The sequence below is a fragment of the Chiloscyllium punctatum genome, chromosome 21 (assembly GCF_047496795.1).
Source record: "Chiloscyllium punctatum isolate Juve2018m chromosome 21, sChiPun1.3, whole genome shotgun sequence".
Lineage (NCBI taxonomy): Eukaryota > Metazoa > Chordata > Chondrichthyes > Orectolobiformes > Hemiscylliidae > Chiloscyllium > Chiloscyllium punctatum.
In genome coordinates, this window is record NC_092759.1 from 17,374,650 (window position 1) to 17,395,368 (window position 20,719).

The 20,719-nt window shown below is 45.3% G+C and overlaps 2 protein-coding genes across 3 annotated transcripts in view; one reads left to right on the top strand and one right to left on the bottom strand.

The window, feature by feature from the left end:
* LOC140492610 (RPA-related protein RADX-like) overlaps positions 1-10,463 on the bottom strand; it is a 42,772-nt gene extending 32,309 nt beyond the window's left edge. For both annotated transcript variants that reach the window (XR_011963587.1, XM_072591621.1), the window contains exons 1-3: positions 9,836-10,463; positions 5,437-5,582; positions 1,347-1,530 (exon numbers count right to left, since the gene is read on the bottom strand). Coding sequence is in view for 1 of the 2 variants with exons in the window: in XM_072591621.1 (XP_072447722.1) it covers positions 1,347-1,530; positions 5,437-5,582; positions 9,836-10,424 (919 nt within the window). In the remaining variant the exon portion in view is untranslated. The remainder of the gene's footprint in view (positions 1-1,346; positions 1,531-5,436; positions 5,583-9,835) is intronic.
* On the top strand, positions 9,958-20,140 carry LOC140492465 (sperm-egg fusion protein TMEM95-like). The gene is made up of 7 exons (XM_072591354.1): positions 9,958-10,078; positions 13,155-13,211; positions 13,307-13,387; positions 14,619-14,639; positions 16,073-16,153; positions 17,382-17,469; positions 19,793-20,140. The coding sequence occupies exons 1-7, from the start codon at positions 9,958-9,960 to the stop codon at positions 19,833-19,835; spliced, it is 492 nt and encodes a 163-aa protein (XP_072447455.1). The 3' UTR covers positions 19,836-20,140.
* The last annotated feature ends 579 nt before the right edge of the window (positions 20,141-20,719 follow it).

The following is a 20,719-nucleotide window of genomic DNA, read 5'->3' on the forward strand; positions in this document are numbered from 1 at the left end:
TCATCAAAACAGTCTTGGTCTTTCCTGGTCTTGTAGCTGATGGTTGCTTCACAGCATAGGTTGATGACCATCTTCAGTTCTTTCCTTCACTCCCTTACAATCAACTCTTTGGGGATTTTGGTGAAGACATTATTAGAAAGTCACTCTTGAAGCCACTCAGCTTTGAGCCTTTCCCTGAACTGTTTCCTAGTTTTCAGCTGTTTCTGATGGCATGTGATGGACACAGAGGAACGAATGAGACAGCGGCCTGTGCAGCAGTTGTCTGCTTTGGTGACCACCTCGGTAACGAGAACAGCACTTGGTCTCAGGATCAAATGATGATACCTTTGATCATGTCCCAATACTTAGACCGTGTATGCCTCCCCAAAGTCCCAAAATGGTCTTTTTGGCAGAAGAGTGTGTTGGAGACGGCCAACATATTGGGTGTTCCACATATTTGGTGAGCAGAAGAATCATGCTGCAGTTGCAATTCTGAACTCCTTCCTTTCTGATGGTTCCTTTCCAGGATTGCAAGTCCTTTCCAACCCTGGCAGCAACAGTTCCAAGAAAGATCATTTTTATCTTCCCAAAGGAGGCTGATGACTATGGCATCCAAGGTAGAATAGAAGTCTTCTTTGGATTCATCTATGGCATAAAGAGTTGGAGCAGACACTCACGACTGTTGTTTAGCAGTTCTTGGCAAATTGTAGACAGTCATTATGTGATTGCTGATGCTCTCAGGAACCTCTGAGTCAGTGACAAGTTTGTTCTTGATGGTGAATCCAATTCCATGTGTCTTGCATTGGTCCCAGGTCTCTTCTCTCCTGAGGCAGGTGTAATGACCATCTTCAGCCCTTGAGGAAGCAGAACAGGCTACTTCTGTCGAGATGACGAGACATTCCTACACTCGGATGGTGGTGAACCTTTAAAATGCTTGATCACAGAAGGCTATGGAAGCCAATTCACTGAATACGTTAATAAAGAAACAGATTTCTATTGACCAAAGGAAACAGAGTGTAGGCATAAGGCAGGAGTATGGGCATTGAGAAAGAGGATCAGACGTTATCATGCTGAATACTGTAACATGCCAAATGGCTTAATCTTGTTCCTATTCTCCACGTTTTCTAATTCTATGCAATAATTAAACATATTATCTGTCAAGCTTGGATTCCTTCTGAGATCTATCTTGCTGGAACACTAAGTGTTTGAGGTAACAGTGTTTTATTTGTGTCTAACCCATGTGGACTTATCTAGTGAGCGTTCGGTGGAGCAGTATAGAGGGAACATTATTCTAAAACTACAAATGCAGAACGGAAAGCTTCAGTGTCTTAAACAGACAAATCAAGAAAGCTGCATTATTACAGTACCTAGGGCTGGCTCCTTTGAAACTTCAGGGTTTTGCCCCATACGTGTGGTGTAACTTTTCTTCACAACATAGTTGCGCAGATGCACCACCATCCCTGGTTCTAGATGTCTGTACCAATCCATACACAGTGAGTTCCACAGCACAACTGTTGCTGAGCCTGACTTATCAGCTACGAGAAATTTGGCCTAAAGGATAGAAATTGAGAACATGTTCACTAAAATAAAAGCACTCCTACTTTAAATAGTTTGCAAGTGCACGGAAACCACTTAATTGCAAGCTTTACTGCTATAGTCTTTTCTCCTCCTCCCTCAAGAGCTCATTGTTAGCTTGGACTAAGTCTCAACAATCAATTGTCTGAGTGGCCCATTACAGCCAGCCAGTTCTGACATCTATATATATGTATTTTTCAGCAGGTTCGTGACCATGAGAAACAACAAGCAGCTCCGGAGCTATTGGACTAGAGAGGAGAACAATGCCAATCTTCTTGCCCCAAATTGAAAATTTACACCACATCAGCAGTGAGTGGATAAGTAGGAGAAACTGAGGAGTGCACATGCTGGAGAGTCAGAGTCAAAAAGGATGGCACTGGAAAAGCACAGGTCAGGCAGCATCCAGTGAGCAGGAAAATCGGTATTTTGGGCATAGCCCTTCATCAGGAATTCTGATGAAGAGCTTATGCCCAAGATGTCGACTCTCCTGCTCCTTGGATACTGCCTGACCTGCTGTGCTTTTCCAGTGCCACCCTTTTCGACTCTGAGTAGTTAAGTGCCAGATTAGTGGTGCTGGAAGAGCACAGCAGTTCAGGTAGCATCCAACGAGCAGCGAAATCAATGTTTCAGGCAAAAGCCCTTCATCAGGAATAAAGGCAGTGAGCCTGAAGCGTGGAGAGATAAGCTAGAGGAGGGTGGGGGTGGGGAGAGAGGAGCATAGAGTACAATGGGTGAGTGGGGGAGGAGATGAAGGTGATAGGTCAAGGAGGAGAGGGTGGAGTGGATAGGTGGAAAAGGAGATAGGCAGGTCGGACAAGTCAAGGAGACAGTGCTGAGCTGGAAGTTTGAAAATAGGATGAGGTGGGGGAAGGGGAAATGAGGAAGCTGTTGAGGTCCACATTGATGCCCTGGGGTTGAAGTGTTCTGAGGCGGAAGATGAGGCGTTCTTCCTCCAGGCGTCTGGTGGTGAGGGAGCTGCGGTGAAGGAGGCCCAGGACCTCCATGTCCTCGGCAGAGTGGGAGGGGGAGTTGAAATGTTGGGCCACGGGGCGGTTTGGTTGATTGGTGCGGGTGTCTCGGAGATGTTCCCTAAAGCGCTCTGCTAGGAGGCGCCCAGTCTCCCCAATGTAGAGGAGACCACATCGGGAGCAACGGATACAATAAATGATATTAGTGGATGTGCAGGTAAAACTTTGATGGATGTGGAAGGCTCCTTTAGGGCCTTGGATAGAGGTGAGGGAGGAGGTGTGGGCACAGGTTTTACAGTTCCTGCGGTGGCAGGGGAAAGTGCCAGAATGAGAGGGTGGGTCGTAGGGGGGGTGTGGACCTGACCAGGTAGTCACGGAGGGAACGGTCTTTGCGGAAGGCGGAAAGGGGTGGGGAGGGAAATATATCCCTGGTGGTGGGGTCTTTTTGGAGGTGGCGGAAATGTCGGCAGATGATTTGGTTTATGCGAAGGTTTGTAGGGTGGAAGGTGAGCACCAGGAGCATTCTGTCCTTGTTACGATTGGAGGGGTGGGGTCTGAGGGCGGAGGTGCGGATGTGGACGAGATGCGTTGGAGGGCATCTTTAACCACGTGGGAAGGGAAATTGCGGTCTCTAAAGAAGGAGGCCATCTGGTGTGTTCTGTGGTGGAACTGGTCCTCCTGGGAGCAGATACGGCGGAGGCAGAGAAATTGGGAATACGGGATGGCATTTTTGCAAGAGATAGGGTGGGAAGAGGTGTAATCCAGGTAGCTGTGGGAGTCGGTGGGTTTGTAAAAAATGTCAGTGTCAAGTCAGTCGTCACTAATGGAGATAGAGAGGTCCAGGAAGGGGAGCGAGGTGTCAGAGATGGTCCAGGTAAATTTAAGGTCAGGGTGGAATGTGTTGGTGAAGTTGATGAATTGCTCAACCTCCTCGCGGGAGCACGAGGTGGCGCCAATGCAGTCATCAATGTAGCGGAGGAAGAGGTGGGGAGTGGTGCCGGTGTAATTACGGAAGATCAACTGTTCTACATAGCCAACAAAGAGACAGGCATAACTGGGGCCCATACGTGTGCCCATGGCTACGCCTTTGGTCTGGAGGAAGTGGGAGGATTCAAAGGTGAAATTGTTAAGGGTGAGGACCAGTTCGGCCAAACGAATGAGAGTGTCAGTGGAAGGGTACTGTTGGGGACGTCTGGAGAGGAAAAAACGGAGGGCTTGGAGGCCCTGGTCATGGCGGATGGAGGTGTAGAGGGATTGGATATCCTTGGTGAAGATGAGGCGTTGGGGGCCAGGGAAGTCTTGGAGGAGGTGGAGGGCGTGGGTGGTGTCTCGAACGTATGTGGGGAGCCCACTGAACTCATCTCTACCTACCTTGACACTGTCCTATCCCCCTAGTCCAGGAACTCCCCACATACGTTCGAGACACCACCCACGCCCTCCACCGCAATTTCCCTTCCCACGTGGTTAAAGATGCCCTCCAACGCATCTCGTCCACATCCCGCACCTCCGCCCTCAGACCCCACCCCTCCAATCGTAACAAGGACAGAACGCCCCTAGTGCTCACCTTCCACCCTACAAACACCGTTCCCTCCGTGACTACCTGGTCAGGTCCACACCCCCCTACGACCCACCCTCTCATTCTGGCACTTTTCCCTGCCACCACAGGAACTGTAAAACCTGTGCCCACACCTCCTCCCTCACCTCTATCCAAGGTCCTAAAGGAGCCTTCCACATCCATCAAAGTTTTACCTGCACATCCATTAATATCATTTATTGTATCCGTTGCTCCTGATGTGGTCTCCTCTACATTGGGGAGACTGGGCGCCTCCTAGCAGAGCGCTTTAGGGAACATCTCCGAGACACCCGCACCAATCAACCACACTGCCCCGTGGCCCAACATTTCAACTACCCCTCCCACTCTGCCGAGGACATGGAGGTCCTGGGCCTCCTTCACCGCCGCTCCCTCACCACCTGGAGGAAGAACCCCTCATCTTCCGCCTCGGAACACTTCAACCCCAGGGCATCAATGTGGACTTCAACAGCTTCCTCATTTCCCCTTCCCCCACCTCATCCTAGTTTCAAACTTCCAGCTCAGTTACTGTCTCCTTGACTTGTCCGACCTGCCTATTTCCTTTTCCACCTATCCACTCCACCTTCTCCTCCTTGACCTATCACCTTCATCTCCTCCCCCACTCACCCATTGTACTCTATGCTCCTCTCTCCCCACACCCACCCTCCTCTAGCTTATCTCTCCACGCTTCAGGCTCACTGCCTTTATTCCTGATGAAGGGCTTTTGCCCGAAACATTGATTTCGCTGCTCGTTGGATGCTGCCTGAACTGCTGTGCTCTTCCAGCACCACTAATCCAGTATTTGGTTTCCAGCATCTGCAGTTATTGTTTTTACCTAGTTAAGTGCCAGGCAGGAAGAACACAAAGAAGTTAGTAGAATGAAAACGAAAGATTTTAATGGAGTTTGATGCTCCGAGAAGGAAGAGGGAATGCAGAATGACTTGAGCCAAGTAAAGGAACGAGAAGAGTGAGTGCACATTGGAACAGGAGGCTGAACACCACGCTGAGGCAAAGTGAAGGAAAACCATGGAGTGATTTACAAATTAGATCCATAGGCCCTCAAATAAATCAGCCAGAGAATATGGAGATGCTGTCAAAGATCAATTAGAAACAGTTCAGAGGGAACGTACAACCAAGCTCGAGAGAACTAACATAGAAAGTGAGAATTCCTGTCAATTCTGTGGGAGCAAATCTAGTTTCCTCAATGTCTCAGTCTGCTGGCACTCTCTGGGGTCTTATATGAGAATGTCCACTTGGTCATGTGCTGAAGAATTCCAAGTGTACACAGAACTGCAATCCAGCGAAAGTAAACTGGAATGAGAAAATAACAATTATGGTGTTTACCTGAAATGGACATTCTGAATATCTGTCAGGCCGTCCAAAATGACAAAGTCTGAACTTGCGGAGGACACGAACAATCACTGGTGGAAGATCCTTTTTCTTTTTCTGGGTGTAACCTTCTAGCTGTCTTACATCAATGCTATAAGATCCTGTGTACATCCAGCAGAAACAAGTCAGATCCAAGTGAACATCTGCTCCCGCCACACACATTATGCTAAGTCCCCGATCCTTCATCCTGTGCGCATTACAGTATCATACAGCATAGAAGGTCATTTGGGCCATCACATCTGTGCCAGCACTTTGTAGGAGTTATCCAATTAATCCCAAACAAATACTGATGCAATTCCCTTTTGAAAGTTACTGGTGCATCTTCTTGCACCAACCTATCAGGTAGAACATTCTAGCCCACGTCTCACTGCTTAAGAAAAACTGTACTCACAAAGGCGCCCAGGAATTTTGCCAATTAATTTTAATCAATATCCCTCAAATACCATGTTCATTCAGTGGAAACAGTTTCTACTCTTTTAAAGCCATCATGATTTTAAATACTTCTATTAAATTTTTTTCCCCTAACCTTCTTTACTCGAAGGTGAAGAATTGCAACTTCACTAATCTCTCCACTGTAAGGACTAAATATCTTTTGGTTTGAAATCTAAACTGGAATATGAAAGTCTGGATTACCAGCTTTTTAAAATAATTTAAAACAAACATGGAACTATGCAATCACTTATTAGTTATGTGAAGACATGTATTTTTTTAATGAAGCTGGATTTGATATTTTTGAGACACAAACTAGCATCAGGTACGTTTGAATTGAAAAAATTGAAAATGTTTGGATTGGTTTTAAGTAGCAGTTTGTCACAGAACTAAGAGAAAAGACACCAGTTGGGATCTCAGCTCTCCATAAAACCTGCAAGCAAGCCTGACTCTTCCCTTTCCCTTTGAAGAAAAACAGCACTGGATGTGTGTAGTTCCAACACTCAAAACGTTCGACATCATCCAAGACAAAGTAATTAATTTGACTGGCATCATATCCACAAACATCCACTCCCTCCACCGTCGCCGCTGCTCAGTTGCAGAATTGTAGATTGTCTACAAGGTACACTGCAGGAATTCCACAAAGATCCTTTGATAACGGTTTCAAAACCCACAACCATTACAATCTAAAAAGACAAGGGAAGATGATATATGGAAACAACACCATTAACAAGTTACCCTCCAAGCCACTCACCAACCTCACTTGGAAATATGTAATCTACATATGCTAAACACACTGCAGTGACTCAAGGCAGCAGCTCACCACCTCTCAGAAGAGCACTGGACGAGAATAAATGCTCACTTTACCACTAACACCCACATCCCATCAATTAATTTTTAAAAATCAAATTACCCTATATAGCACCAATCAGCTACTGATATCAACATGTGTGACTGGGATGTGATCAGTTTTAATGGCCATCCCTTGTCCTGTGTAGGTGATAGACATGCCAGCAATTGTTTGGACTACTGAGTGCTTTACTAAGTTACTTCAGATGACACAGTTAGCTATCAAATGAAATTATGTCATAAGTAAGGGCGATGCCAGCTCTTTCCTGTAGAACATTAATGAATCAGTTGAGTTTTTAATACATCATGTAAATTTCTGAGGTCAGTCTATGATTGTACACCTTTCTATAGTGGATTTGGATTCATACTCTTGAAGTTGATCAAAGTAAACAACCATTACTCAGCAACAATTCTACTCAATGCCTTTAAGATACTCTTAAAAATAAAAGAATTATTGCTCAAGGTGAGTAGCAGCATTGACCTTTTAATGCTCGCCATCCCCTAACTTGTGCAACTCCTCAACAATCATTGCAAATCCTGGTCTGCCTCTAACTGTCACCATCCACACAAGTTAGCAAGATTTATTCGGTAGCACCATAAGCTTTCATTTTTATTTAGACAGCTATATTTATCTAATAGTCTTTTACTTAGACAGCTATATTTATCTAACAGTCTTGTTATAAATGTCGATACTGCTAGCTTGATGGTAATCTTGGTTGATCTGCATTACCTGCTTGCAAACTACTTGCGAACAATAATTGCTACTGGTTCCTCAACATGAAGATTTATGCACAAGGTAAAAGAGATCTTTTAGGATTGGAATCTAGCCTACTGATCCTCACCATCAGCAACCGATCACTGAATAGAATTCTTGCTTGAGAGAGATTTGTGGATTCACACCCTATTCCAGGGACATGAGCATAAATTCCATGCAGATGGTCATAGTACAGTACTGAAAGAATGACAAACTTGCATTTGTACAGTACCCTGAGCAACAGTTTAAAGCTGAAGCAGTACAGCTAATGGTATTGCTAATGGCACAGTACTTCAATGACTGTAAAGCGCTTTGGGACATTGAGATTGTAATTCTATTAACAATGTAAAAAGTGTTTTAGGGAATTTATATCAGTAATATCCATCCAGTTATCATCAATATCCCAAATTTTCTGTTGCTGTTGTGAGGGGCTACATTCACATTACATTTAGTGCTCACTATTTCATGCTTAAACCTCTCTGATATTGAAGTACATCTCATTGGTATCTCATCAGTAAGTTATAATATTAGTTGCTGAAAAATGTGTTGCTGGAAAAGCGCAGCAGGTCAGGCAGCATCCAAGGAACAGGAGAATCGACGTTTCGGGCATAAGCCCTTCTTTGAGGAAGGGCTTATGCCCAAAACGTCAATTCTCCTGTTCCTTGGATGCTGCTTGACCTGCTGTGCTTTTCCAGCAACACATTTTTCAGCTCTGATCTCCAGCATCTGCAGTCCTCACTTTCTCCTATAATATTAGGTGTCTGAGTAATCTTCATTTTGTATCGTTCAGCTAATCAGGATAATCAATAACTCTGTCCTCTCAAATGCAGTTTGCATGTGAACAATCAAGCCACTATTCCAAATGCACTTCAGACACAGTGCTGCACTGTTGACGATGCCATCTTTTTGATGAGATAGCACTCTCTTACAAGATCCTGTTCCCTCCACCTGCCCTCTTGGGTTTGAAGTAAAGGATACTGAGGCTACGTGGTTTGAGGAGGCACAGGAGTTTTCCTGGCAGCCTACCCAATATTTGGCTCTATTTCACATACATTCACCCTGAATGGTCATCATTACGTTGCTGTCGACTGGGAGCTTGTTCAGTTTAGAATGGTAGCCTAGCAAAGCATCGCGGTGAGGGGAAGAGGTTGGGATGGATGAATTTGGCAGGGGCGGGTGGTTGAAGGAAAAACATTAGTGATTTGATTTGGCTGCAGATTTGAAAGATCCCAGGTAGGTCTGGACAAAACTAGAAACTGCTGGAGAAACTCAGCAGATCATAGAATCGAAACAGGCCATTCAGCTCAACAAGTCCACACCGACCCTCACCCAGACCCATTTCCCTCTAAGGCACCGAACATACACATCCCTGAACACTATGGATAATTTAGCATAGCCAATTCACCTAGCCTGCACATCTCTGGACTGTGGGAGGAAACCCACGCAGACACTCGGGAGAATGTGCAAACTCCACACAAACAGTTGCCAGAGGATGGAATTGAACTTGGGTCCCTGGTGCTGTGAGGCAGTAGTGCTAGCCACTGAGCCACCATGCCACCCATCTGGAATTGAAACGTTAACTCTGCTTTCTCTCCACAAATGCTTCCGGACTAGGTCAATTTCTCCAGCAATTTCTGTTTTGTTTCAGATTTCCAGCACCTGCAGTTTTCGGTTTTGTTTCAGAGTTGGACTGGGATCTTGCTGTGGGGTCTGGGATATGCTTCAAGGAAAAAGACCACCAACTGTGGAAGTGCTGTGAGATGCACTGTTCTCTGCAGAGATATAAACATGGAACGATAGAATCCTTACAGTATGGAAGGTGGCCATTCAGCCCAACGAGTCCATACCAACACTCTAAACTGCATCCCACCACCCAGACACTGTAATCCTATGTAATCCCATTCGTGGGTAATTTAACGTGGCCAATCCAGCCAGATTGTGGAAGGAACCCCATGCACAAACTCCACAGTCGCCTTGAGGCTGGAGCGAACTTTTGTGAGGCAGCAGTGCTAACCACTGAGCCACCACACTCCTAATCTGACATTTCACCTGGCAAAGGAGCAGTGCTCTGAAAGCTTGTGATCTCAAAGAAACCTGTTGGACTATAATTTGGCGTCCTGTGATTGCTGACAGGATCTGCAAAGGGAGAGAAAGGGGGTTAATGTTTCGAGTCTGCTGCCGTCACGAGGCAGGGTCACTCAACCTGAAACGCGAACTCTTGATTTCTCTCCTCCACAGATGCTGCCAGACCTACTGAGCTTTCCCCACAACTGCTTTACGTCTGCTGTGACCGCCCTTCGGGTCTCAACACTGCCAGTTCACCTTCAAATCGCTGACTGGGCTGCCCAGGCGGGTGTCGGTGCCAAGCCTCCCCATAGTAATTGGCAGCATCCCACAGAGAAAGGTAGTAGCGCCTCTTGGCTTTGATGGGCAGCTCTGGGCCAATGGGCAGCTCAGTGCCCTCGTTGAACACGTGCAGCTTCTGCAGTCTCAGCCTCCGGACGGCAGGGGGCGCCTCGCAGTCTCCCCTGGCAACGACCTGGGCCTCCAGCAGCACGAAGACAAGTAAGCCGACTCCCAGGCGCCTCTCGTCGTACTCCAGAGCGAGGCGGACGTTGCTCAGCTCGCAGCCGCTGCTCAGCAGGTTGCGGCGGACCGTCCAGTTGAGGGACGGCCGCAGCACCACCCGGAGGCGGCAGTGGCCCTCCGTCAGGCTCAGGTCGTACAGGTCGCCTTCGCCCGGCGCCGCCCACGGGCCGTCCCCGCTGCCCGGATCCCGCGGGTACCTCTCCACCGACAGCACGACGACCGGCTGCTGGCACACCAGCGACGAGCGGACGGGCCCGCGGCCGGCACCGAAGGCCGGGAACATCGCCCTGAAGGCGCACTTGTTCCGCTCGCCCACTTCCATCTTGGTGCAGGCTGAAGGAAACGGCCGGCGGCGCCGTGACGTCAGTGCGCCGCCCCGCGACACAATGGGGGGGTGGGGGGAGTGGGCGACGTGATGGCGTCACTGGGCGGGTTTGGCGGTCGTTTCCCAAAAGGTGGCAGCACTTTCTCTGCTTCTGAGGCCCCTTCTGGTGCTGTAGGTGTGTCCTTACCTGTGGAGCAGGTGACCCATCACAAAACAGGTTGATTTGGAAAAAAAAAGCACTCTGACCTCTTGAAAATCAAAGGGCAGGCAATTATAATTAATACAGAGACCAATGATGACCATGAAATCATTTCCTTTGGTTTACTGTTGTCACATGTACCATTGTACAGTGAAAAGTTTTGTTTTGCATGCAGCACAGGCAGATCACAACAAACAAGTTGATATAGAACATAAATTGTTTGGACAGAGTGAGGTAGGCAAGGTCATGGGTGCACAGGAGGTGCACAAAAGCAAAATCAACGTTAGATTTGAAATTAGAGAGGTCCTTTCATCGATAACAGCAGGGGAAAAGCCATTTTTGAACCTGTGTTTCAGCTTCTGTATCTTCTGTCTAACAGAAGAGAGTATTACCAGGTTGGGAGGAGTCATTGATGATGTTGGCTGCCTTTGGGGTATCCTGAGGTAGGGAAAGATACAATAACCCTTGTCTTTTTTAAAATTTGTCAATCAAATTCCAATATCTAACCAGAAATAAAAATCATGGAAACCCTTTCTCACAAGGCATAGTACATACAGAGGAGGGATGGCAGTTTGATTTGTTTCGTATTGCTAAGATACGACAACTCCAGTCATTTGTATCTCAAATGCCTGCTAATATTTGTAATGTACAGTTTAAAAGGTAAAGTCACTTTAGTCCGACCAGACCAAAGGTCTGCTTTCTCATCAAAGAGAGGGTCACCACACCTCAGGCGAGGACAATGTTGAGAAGGTGAGTCCTTCATGGTAACCTCATTAAGTGCAGGAATTGAACCCATGCTGTTGACGAACTCTGCATTGTATATCAGCCATCCTGCTAACCAAAACAAACACACAAACAAACCACATACACACACTCTCACTCTCTCTCTGTTTTGCTCTTTCTCTGTCCCCAGTGTACAATTTAAGACCTTTGGAAAATCTGGCCAAATTCAAATGGACAACAAACTCAATTATTCTAAATCACGAAGAATCACAAGTATAGAATAAATATTAATGAGTTTTGAGAAGATTTGTAGCTCAGGTTGAGGTTCTGGGTATAAGTTTGCTCACTGAGCTGGAAGGTTCATTTTCAGATGTTTTGTCACCATATGAGGTAACATCATCAGTAAAGCTGGAGGATCATGGGTGACAACACATCTGGAAATGAACCTTCTAACTCAGCGAGCAAGCCTACAATCCATAGAATAAATATAGAATCACCAGAAGTAGCAGAGCGATGTTACTGACACCAACAGCTCTCTCTGCTATCTTTATGACAGCATAGAATGTAGAACACTGTTAATTGCCCAATAAACCTGAAATTAACTGGTTTATTTCAAACACATACAACCAACAGCTGTTAGACTGAGCAGTTACACTAGCCTGCAACCTCTTTACTTGAACTTTCCTTCGTGAGGTTTCAAATGAAGACAGCCAGCACTGTGATGGTGGCCAGCTTCTGGCTGGGAGTTTCATTGAAGGCTGAAGCCTGTATGTTCTGTGCTTTTCCACACAAAAGAGTAAGAGACAGATTCGAGAAGCTGTGTGGGGAGTACAAGGCACTGACAGAGACTACAAACTGCACAAAGTACACAGATGCAGACCTGAATAAATTTCTACTTGGTGAGGTGACCTATTACAGAATAGAATCATTGTGTGATGCAGCACACCAACAGCTATTTGGCAGCAGTTTTGAATGCCAGTCCAATTAGTTCCACTTTTGTGTCCTTTCCACATATCCCTTCAACTATTTTTTCTCCTTCCTGTGTTTCTTCTTCTCCTTTGAAAACTACTATTTGGTCTGTATCCACCACCCTATCAGGCCTGAAACTTTAACACTGGTTCCTCCTTCCAACTAAAACATTCGCTGTCTTGCTTCTGTCATCCCTGCCCTATTTCTTTTACATTTATTTTTATTTGTTAGAATCACCACTGCCTTATTTTTAGGAAAGACTTTTTGCAATTGGCTAAATCAGACAAATAGAGGTACTTTAAATCAAGATCATTATTGTTACCTCTAAGTATTATCAGATTTCCAGTTGTGGAAACATTAATTAGCAAGTATTTACTAATACAGGAACAGACCATTCATTTGTTGAGGTCGCTCCTCAATCAGAGAAACCTGTCCATGAGCAATGAGAAGGCACAGGAAGGCATTTGGTTCCTAAGTCTTCCTATAAAATAGGAGGGAAAGATTATGTTTGAGTTCTCTGTAACGGTAATGGAAAGGAAGTAGTTTGAGTGCAGCAGAATTCTGTCCAGTGAAAATGAATAAGAAGGGGGTTCACTGAGATTCTGTGGGAGGGAATTTTGATTTGATTTACTATTGTCCATGTACCGAGATGCGGTGAAAAGTATCATATTGCTGCTAACAAGACAAACACATAACTACATCCGGGTAATAGAGCACAGTGCAGAATATAGTGTTACAACTGTAAAGACGGTGCAGGGAAAGATCAACTCTAATCTATAAGAGATCAATTTTATTCAATAATGGTAAAAATATGATACTGCTATTTTTCTGCCCAGATGAAGTGTTGGTTGATATGATCTCAGAAAAGGTCCACCGTGTTCTACGAGTGATAGGTAGGCAGGATTATTCTTCTACCTGTATACTATACTATAGATGCTAGTCTTGAGAATGACCATCACAATCTCTGCATGTGCATCTGTCTCCACAGAGATCAACCAGACTCTAACAGACTTGCCTATCTTTTGGAACTGGCTCTATGAAGTAAAGCTTCCAAAATTGACCCAAGACGGTGAGAAGACATTTGTTAATAATACTTTTAAATAATTGTTGCCGTCCAAAAGACAGATCCTCACTCAAACATCAAACATGAGCAACACTCAGTTGGCAAAAGTGGATGGTAGGCACCCACATTCATCAGAGACAACTGTCAACACTAAATGTTGATCCAACAATGAGAGCTATTGCTCCATTATGGGGCTGTTTGGAGTTATGCTAATTTCTCTCACCTTCTACCGCAGAGACAGTGCTCTGGATAATAACTCTCCCACGACTGGATATTAATAGAGTTGACAGTGGCGTAACTGTGGGTCGTCTCTGTGTCAGAAAATTGTTGGTTCAATTCATGTTGTAGAAACCTGATCACAAAGTCTAGCATTGTACTCCTCCTGTAGTACAGAGAGAGTGTGCCACACTGTTGGAAGTGTCATTTTTAAGTGGAAAAGTTTAACAAAGGCCCCTCCTGTGCTTTCTCAGGTGGATGTAAAGAGATACTCTTAAAGAGCAGGCATGTTATCGCTGGCATCCTGAAAAATATTTATCCCTGAGCCAGCACCACCAAAAATAGATTATCTCATCATCTTATCCCATTGGTATTTATAGGAGTTTGCTGCAAAGCATTCTGGGACATCCCAAGAATGAGAAAGACACTCTATCATTGCAAATCTATGAAAACTCTTGAGCAAACCACAGGAGAATCTCGTTGTTTTTTCAGATGAAAAATTAGGTCAGACATTTTCTACTTGTTTTCTGAATGGTTTTGTGGCAGCATCAGACTTGCTGTCAGTCAGGCCAGGTCAGAAAGCCATTGGTGAATCCAAAGCTCTGTTACCTGTATCCTGACTTGCTGGTCACTCATTATGCCTGTACTTGCTAACCCAGTCCAATAACTCATCCATATCTCTCCATGGCTTCGCTCCTCCCTGTGCTGTGACATCTGTATCTCCCTACTTCCACCCTCTCATGTATCACGTTACCTTTTCTCTTCCATTGGTAGCTGTGCCTGTGGTGCTCTAACACCGAAGGTTTCTCCTTCAACGTCTTTGCCTCTTCCTCCTTTAAAGTGCCTCTTAAAGCCTACTTATTTGCCCAGGATTTTAGTCTCGTGACCCAATATTTGCTCATGTAAATTTTGTTCTGATAACAATGCTTGTTGCCTTGGGACATTTCAATGCATTGAAGGTGTGATAGAAGTGCAACTTCTTGGTAATTGATTAAACTCTTCTTTTTTTTTCTCTCTGCAGCCATGTGTGCCCCCAAATGCAGTGAGTATAGCCTACAGCGTCCTTAAAATTAGGGTTAGGGTACAGCAAGCTAGCAGATCTGGGATGGACAGCCTGGAATTCAAAGCCCCACTATGGAAATATCACCAAACTGCACTCCGTTGGAAATTCAGTGTGTGTAATCATGTCTTGAGGCTCACAGATCAGGAAGTTTCCTTGGCTTAATCCCAAACCTCTTCAGAGCATCTTAGAGAGAGAGAGAGAGAGATAATATGGAGGTGTGGGTGTTGGACGGGGTTGGACAAATTCAGAAGTCACACAACACCAGCTTATAGTCCAAAAGGTTTATTTGAAATCACAAGCTTTCGGAGCACTGCTGTTTCACCTGTTGGACAATAATCTGGTGTCATGTGACTTCAGGACAGACAGAGAGAGACTTTGACCCTTTGGCTCCTATAGAGTGGAAACCATTGAATCCCAGCAGTGTGGAAGCATCTATTTGGCCTATCAAGTCCACACCAACCGTCCAAAGAGCATCCCATTCCAGATCGACACCCCCTACCCTATCCCTGTAACCCCCCATTTCCCATGGCCAGTCCACATAGCCTGCACATCTTTGGAGGGAAACCAGAGCACTTGGAGGAAACCTACACAGTCACGGGGAGAGTGTGCAAACTCCATGCAGACAGTTGCCCAAGGGTGGAATTGAACTTGGGACCCTGGTGCTGTGAGGCAGCAGTGCTAGCCACTGTGCCACCCTGGAAATAGAAGCTTCACCTGCTGGTGAAAGCTAACACTTGTCAAAATGCCTCACCTTCCCATTTAAACAGAAAGGTGAATGGTGTAAATATGTGAAATGTTAGAGTGGTCAGGTTGGTTGGCCAACCTTCTAGCACTGCTTATGTAGTTCTGTGGTCTCCAGGAATTAAGGGCTAATCTCTTGGACACTGATGTGTGCAAGAAAAGCTGAGTTGGAATAAAAGAAGCCTAAAAAAAGTTGCAGCACATTTTCTTCATGTTGCTTCACTAAGCCTCAGAATACATCTGATCAGAACTGGTACCTCAGTGGGAAGCATTTTATCATGGAACATCAGTGGAGAGAGAGAGAGAGATAAGAGGGGGAAAGAGTTCGCCAAGAGTTGCAGGGTGGTAGGAGAAAGAGGAAGGTGAATGAGTGTCAATTTTAGCCAGGCTGGAATCCCATGACATCAGATGGAAATTGAACTCAAGCCCCAACAGAAGATAACATCAGCTACTGGGGTTTGAAATGCCCCCCCCCCCCCCCAACTAATCCAACAGTTATTTTTCCTTCACAGATGTCTCCTGACCTGCTCTGCACTTTCCTGTCGCTTGGACAATCAAGGCGGGTGGGGGGGAGGGGGAGGTGGGAAAGGTGTCTAGCAACTCATCGTTGGAATATCCCAGAATGGCTTCTGGTTGTTGCTGAGCTGGTCCTGCTCTCCTTGTCTGTCCAGGGGACTCCACGACTGTTATAAACTGCACCATGTGCCTGGAGGTGGAGGTCAACTGCTGGAGTCTGAAGACCTGCTGGCCTAGTGAGTAAAGCCTCTCACCACCATCACACCATCCTCAATGTTGAACGAGACGCAGGGCCACAATGTCTCCAAACACTGAGGGTCTGAGTTTTCAGGAACAGTCGGAAGGATATGGGGCAACTTCATTTCAGTCAACTTTCACAGGGGCCCACCCAATGAATGGACAGGGTCAGGGCCTTCTGGGAGTGAGGGGAGGCCGGTGTGAACGTACCTTTATTGGAGGAGGGAGGCCTGTGGAATAATTGAGAGCTGATGCAGATTGGGAGGCTTGAGAAGGTACTCCTTGGATGGATAGGTAGTGAAGTTGAAGGGGAGACCATTCTGAGCACGGATCGTAAAAGGGACATGAAACCTGACACAGTAGATGCTCAAGGGCTAGAAGATTATCCACTGAGCCACAAAGAAAATGAAACTCACCTTCCAGCCCAATGTCCAACTCCCAACAGGTATTCTTACCTCTACCTCCCCACTTCCCTCTCAAATCCCTCCTGTATTTGTAACAAATACAGTGACAATTAATCAGTGACTGTTAATCCAGGGACCCAGATAATGCCTGGGCACCTGGGTTCAAATCCCGCCACGGTAAATGGTGGAATTTGAATTCATTAGAAGATCTGGAATTACGAGTCTAATGATGACCATGAATCCACAAATCCATGAACCCACCTGGTTCACTAATGTCCTTAAGGGACAGAAACTGACATCATTATGTGGTCTGGCCTATATGTGACTCCACACCCATAGCAATGTGCTTAACTCCTGAACTGCCCTCTGGGCAATTAGGGAGAGGCAATAAATGCTGGCCTAGCCAGCAATACCCTCATCCCGTGAATAATAAAATAGAACACCACCACCACTAACCCCTGAGAAACCACCAAGCTCATGATCTGGTCTTGTGTTGCCATAGTAGATTGGGAAAATGGAAGGACAGCAGTGGGATAGGATGGGGTTTTAGGGCAGCAAGTAGGATAATAATTTGGGCTGCAGCTGCCCAACACTCTATAGGGTGGGTGTCATATCTCGCTCAGCTGGACAGTTCAGTGCTCATCACCGGGATCAAACTGACCAAAGTAACAAGTCCCCTTTCTCAGGGCTGTGGGGAGGATGTGACATGGGAACAGAGGGATGAATAGCACAGCTCTCTCAAAGAGCTTTCACTTGCATGATGGGCTGAATAGCCTCCGTCTACATTGCAAGATTCTAACGTTTCACCTTGATCTTCCAACAGACAGGCTAGATCTGAAAGAATCCATTTATCTGATAGTTGGCCTATCAACTGGCTCGATATTGATTGGTTGCATAACGCTCATTTTCGAGTAAGTTAATGAGAGATTACGACCAAATTGCCTGTAATTTAAAGCAACAAAACAGGCCATTCTAGTCCATATAGTCAAACAAGCCTCCTGTCACCCCCCCCACTCTTCGATTCCCTCTAACAGAACCTTCTATTCATTTCTCCTCGAAGTGTTTATCAATCTTCCCAGTAAATGTGATTAACAGCCTTTGTAACATGTCTTTCTCTCTACTATACGCTGTAACCTCTCTAGTCCAGAATGCTTGGGATTGAGCTATTTCCAAATTTTGGAGTTTTCTCGGTTATAGAATGAAATCAGAATGCCGAACCACAAATACATGTACCAGTAAACGCTGCAGATATAAGACACTTATTGGAAGCACAAACATTACAAAACAGTAATAAAAATAGTCTTACTTATCCAAGCATCTTAACTGTTTCTGCACCCAAAGTACTGTCCTAAAATGCTGCCATGAGTCTTTGCAGCCTGCAACATGTATTTCCCGATAGCTGGAGTTTCTGAACCACGTATTTCCAGACTGGAAAGGTTACAGCATGTGTAACCATCGTTCAGTTTAAACCTGACACAAATGAGCAAGGGAAGAAGTTGGTAATATTAAAATAAATTCTCTGTCAAGCAGCCTGCCTGATGGTGACTCAAACTGGCCAAACAAATGGGACAGTTCTAGGCTCAGTCTCCACCTTCTGCTGAGCTGCCTGATCCTAGTTGGAATGTTATAAAAATAAACAGCTTTCAGGACACTTATCTCATTCTTAAAGTGTTCTCCCCCCCAAGCAATGGCCTCACTCTTCCCCGGCAGGACATTGGTTAGGACACTTTTGGAATACTGCGTTCAGTTCTGGTCTCCCTGCTGTAGGAAAGATGTGAAACTTAAAAGGGTGCAGAAAAGATTTACAAGGATGATTCCAGGGTAGGATGGTTTGAGCTATAGGGAGACTGCTAAATAGACTGCTATTTTCCCTGGAGTCACCGAGGCTGTGAGGTGACCGTTTAGAAATTTATAAAATCATCAGGGGCGTGGACAGAGTGAATACTGCCTTGATTTCAGTGGCAGTCCTGTACATGTTACTTTTGGAATTCAGCTTACTGACCAGGGCTATAATGAAGTCAGGTGAAATCATGGTTCTGGTGGGAGTCAAACTGAGCATCAGTGAGCACTCAAAGTGCTTTCAAAGTGCTGCTCGATAACACTGTCAATGACCCATTCCATTGCTTTACTAATGATAGGGAGTAAATTGATATGGCAGTAATTGGCTGGGCTGGATTTGCCCCTGCTTTTCACCTGAGCAACCTTCCACATGATACCTATGTTGTAGTTGTACTGGATTGGCTTGGCTAGGTGTGCAGATAGTTCTGAAGGACAAGTCTTCAGTACCATAGCTGGAATGTGTCAAGGTACCATAGCCTTTGTAATATCCACATATCAGCTGTTTCTCAACATCAGATTCAACCAAACTGATTAAAGACTGGTGTCTGCGATGCTTGGGACCATCGCATGGGGCCAAGATGGATTATTTCTTTTTTTTTCTTTTTTTTCTCCCATGGTGTGTGTGTGCAGTTGTGAGACACAGTGAAAGACACAAAGTGCACGAATCTTTATTCAATTTCCACCACCAGGGAGATATGAAAACACCCAAGTGGCCAGTCACAACTCCAGGGTGTTAGTGGACACCACGTGCTCCTTCTCTAAGGACACCCGGGCTCCCAAGATGGATTATAAATGCATCAGTGTTGTCTTTTGATTTAATGTGCTAGGCTCCTCTGTCATTGCTGGTGAAGGGAATGGATTTGGGATGGGGTCAATTACAACAACCTTTCCTCCTCCTCCTGTTAATTGTTAATTGTCCACCACCATTCACAATTGGATGTGACACCATTAACCTACCTTGCGGCTCCAGCTTTTTCTAGAATTAAATTTTCAGGATTCACCATGCTGGGATGCAAACTCATGTCTCCAGAACATTAGGTTGGGTCTCTGGATCACCGGTAAAGTAACATTAACATAGTCATTATACCACTCAGTGCACATGTACCTCTAGCTTTTACAACGGGATTACAATTGACAAAAGATGCTTCATTAGCTGTAAGGGACTTGGTTTTTTAAGATCATGCAAGGTGCTATGGGGAAACAAGTTTTTCCGATGAAAGTTCATCCACCTAAAATGTTCACTGTTTTTCTCTCTCTCTCTCTCCCCACAGTTGCTGCCTCACTGGCAGTTTCCATAATTTCATGTTTTTTTGTTTCGCAGTTTAAGAATCCAGCGCGTTTCTCTTCCTTTCCACAAAAAAAATGTCCAAAGTTTTGTGAAATCTTTCCCAACAGATCAAGGAAGTTCCGAGCTGAGGCAAACCATCAGTTTGAGTAGAGGACGGAAGTTTAGAGAATGCACACCTCAGAATCAAATTGCAATGTGAACATGAAGCCGACAGACAGGTCCCGATGCTGCCTCGTTGTATAAATCCAAATTAACCTTCGTTAAATCAAGCTGTATATTCAAACAAAAGTTAGTCCTACTTGAAAACCGATTCAATTCACAACTGTCGATGCTTTTAATTTATTCGCATTACTATAAAGAACATGTGCTCGAGAACTGCTGTTGCTTAATAATGTACTTCTGCTGATCTTTACCGACCATAACCTCCAAACTCCACAATAAATGAAATGAAACGACATGTTTGTTGGTCGTGTTTTACTTGTGATATGTGACTACTCAGAGGAGATGGCGAAAGTGAGGACTGCAGATGCTGGAGATTACAGTCGAGAGTGTGGTGCTGGAAAAGCACAGCGGGTCAGGCAGCATCTGAGGAGCAGGAGAATCGACGTTTCGGGCAAAAGCCCTTCATCAGAGGAGATGGGTGTGGAGTGTAAGTGTCATGGAGAGAGAATTAGGCTGGATAAGGGAGAAAAATATTGTGTTTTTATAGTACCTTGCATTATCTCAGGATGTCCCAAAGTGCTTCATGGCTCAACAAATCATTTTTGAACTGTTGTAATTTAGAACACACAACAGCCAATTTGGGTCAGATTGAAGAGAAACTCTTTGGTTTTGCCACATCTTGGCTCCACTATTCCAATAGACTTCTGCTTGGTTTCCACCTTCCACCCTCAGTAAAACTTCAGCTCATTCCAAAACTTGGCTGCCTTATCCTATCTCACACCTAGTCGCATCCCCCCTTTTGCTCGCTAGTTTGGCGTTATTCAGACACGTCCACTCGTCCCTTTCCCCATCACATACAAACCTCCAGAGAC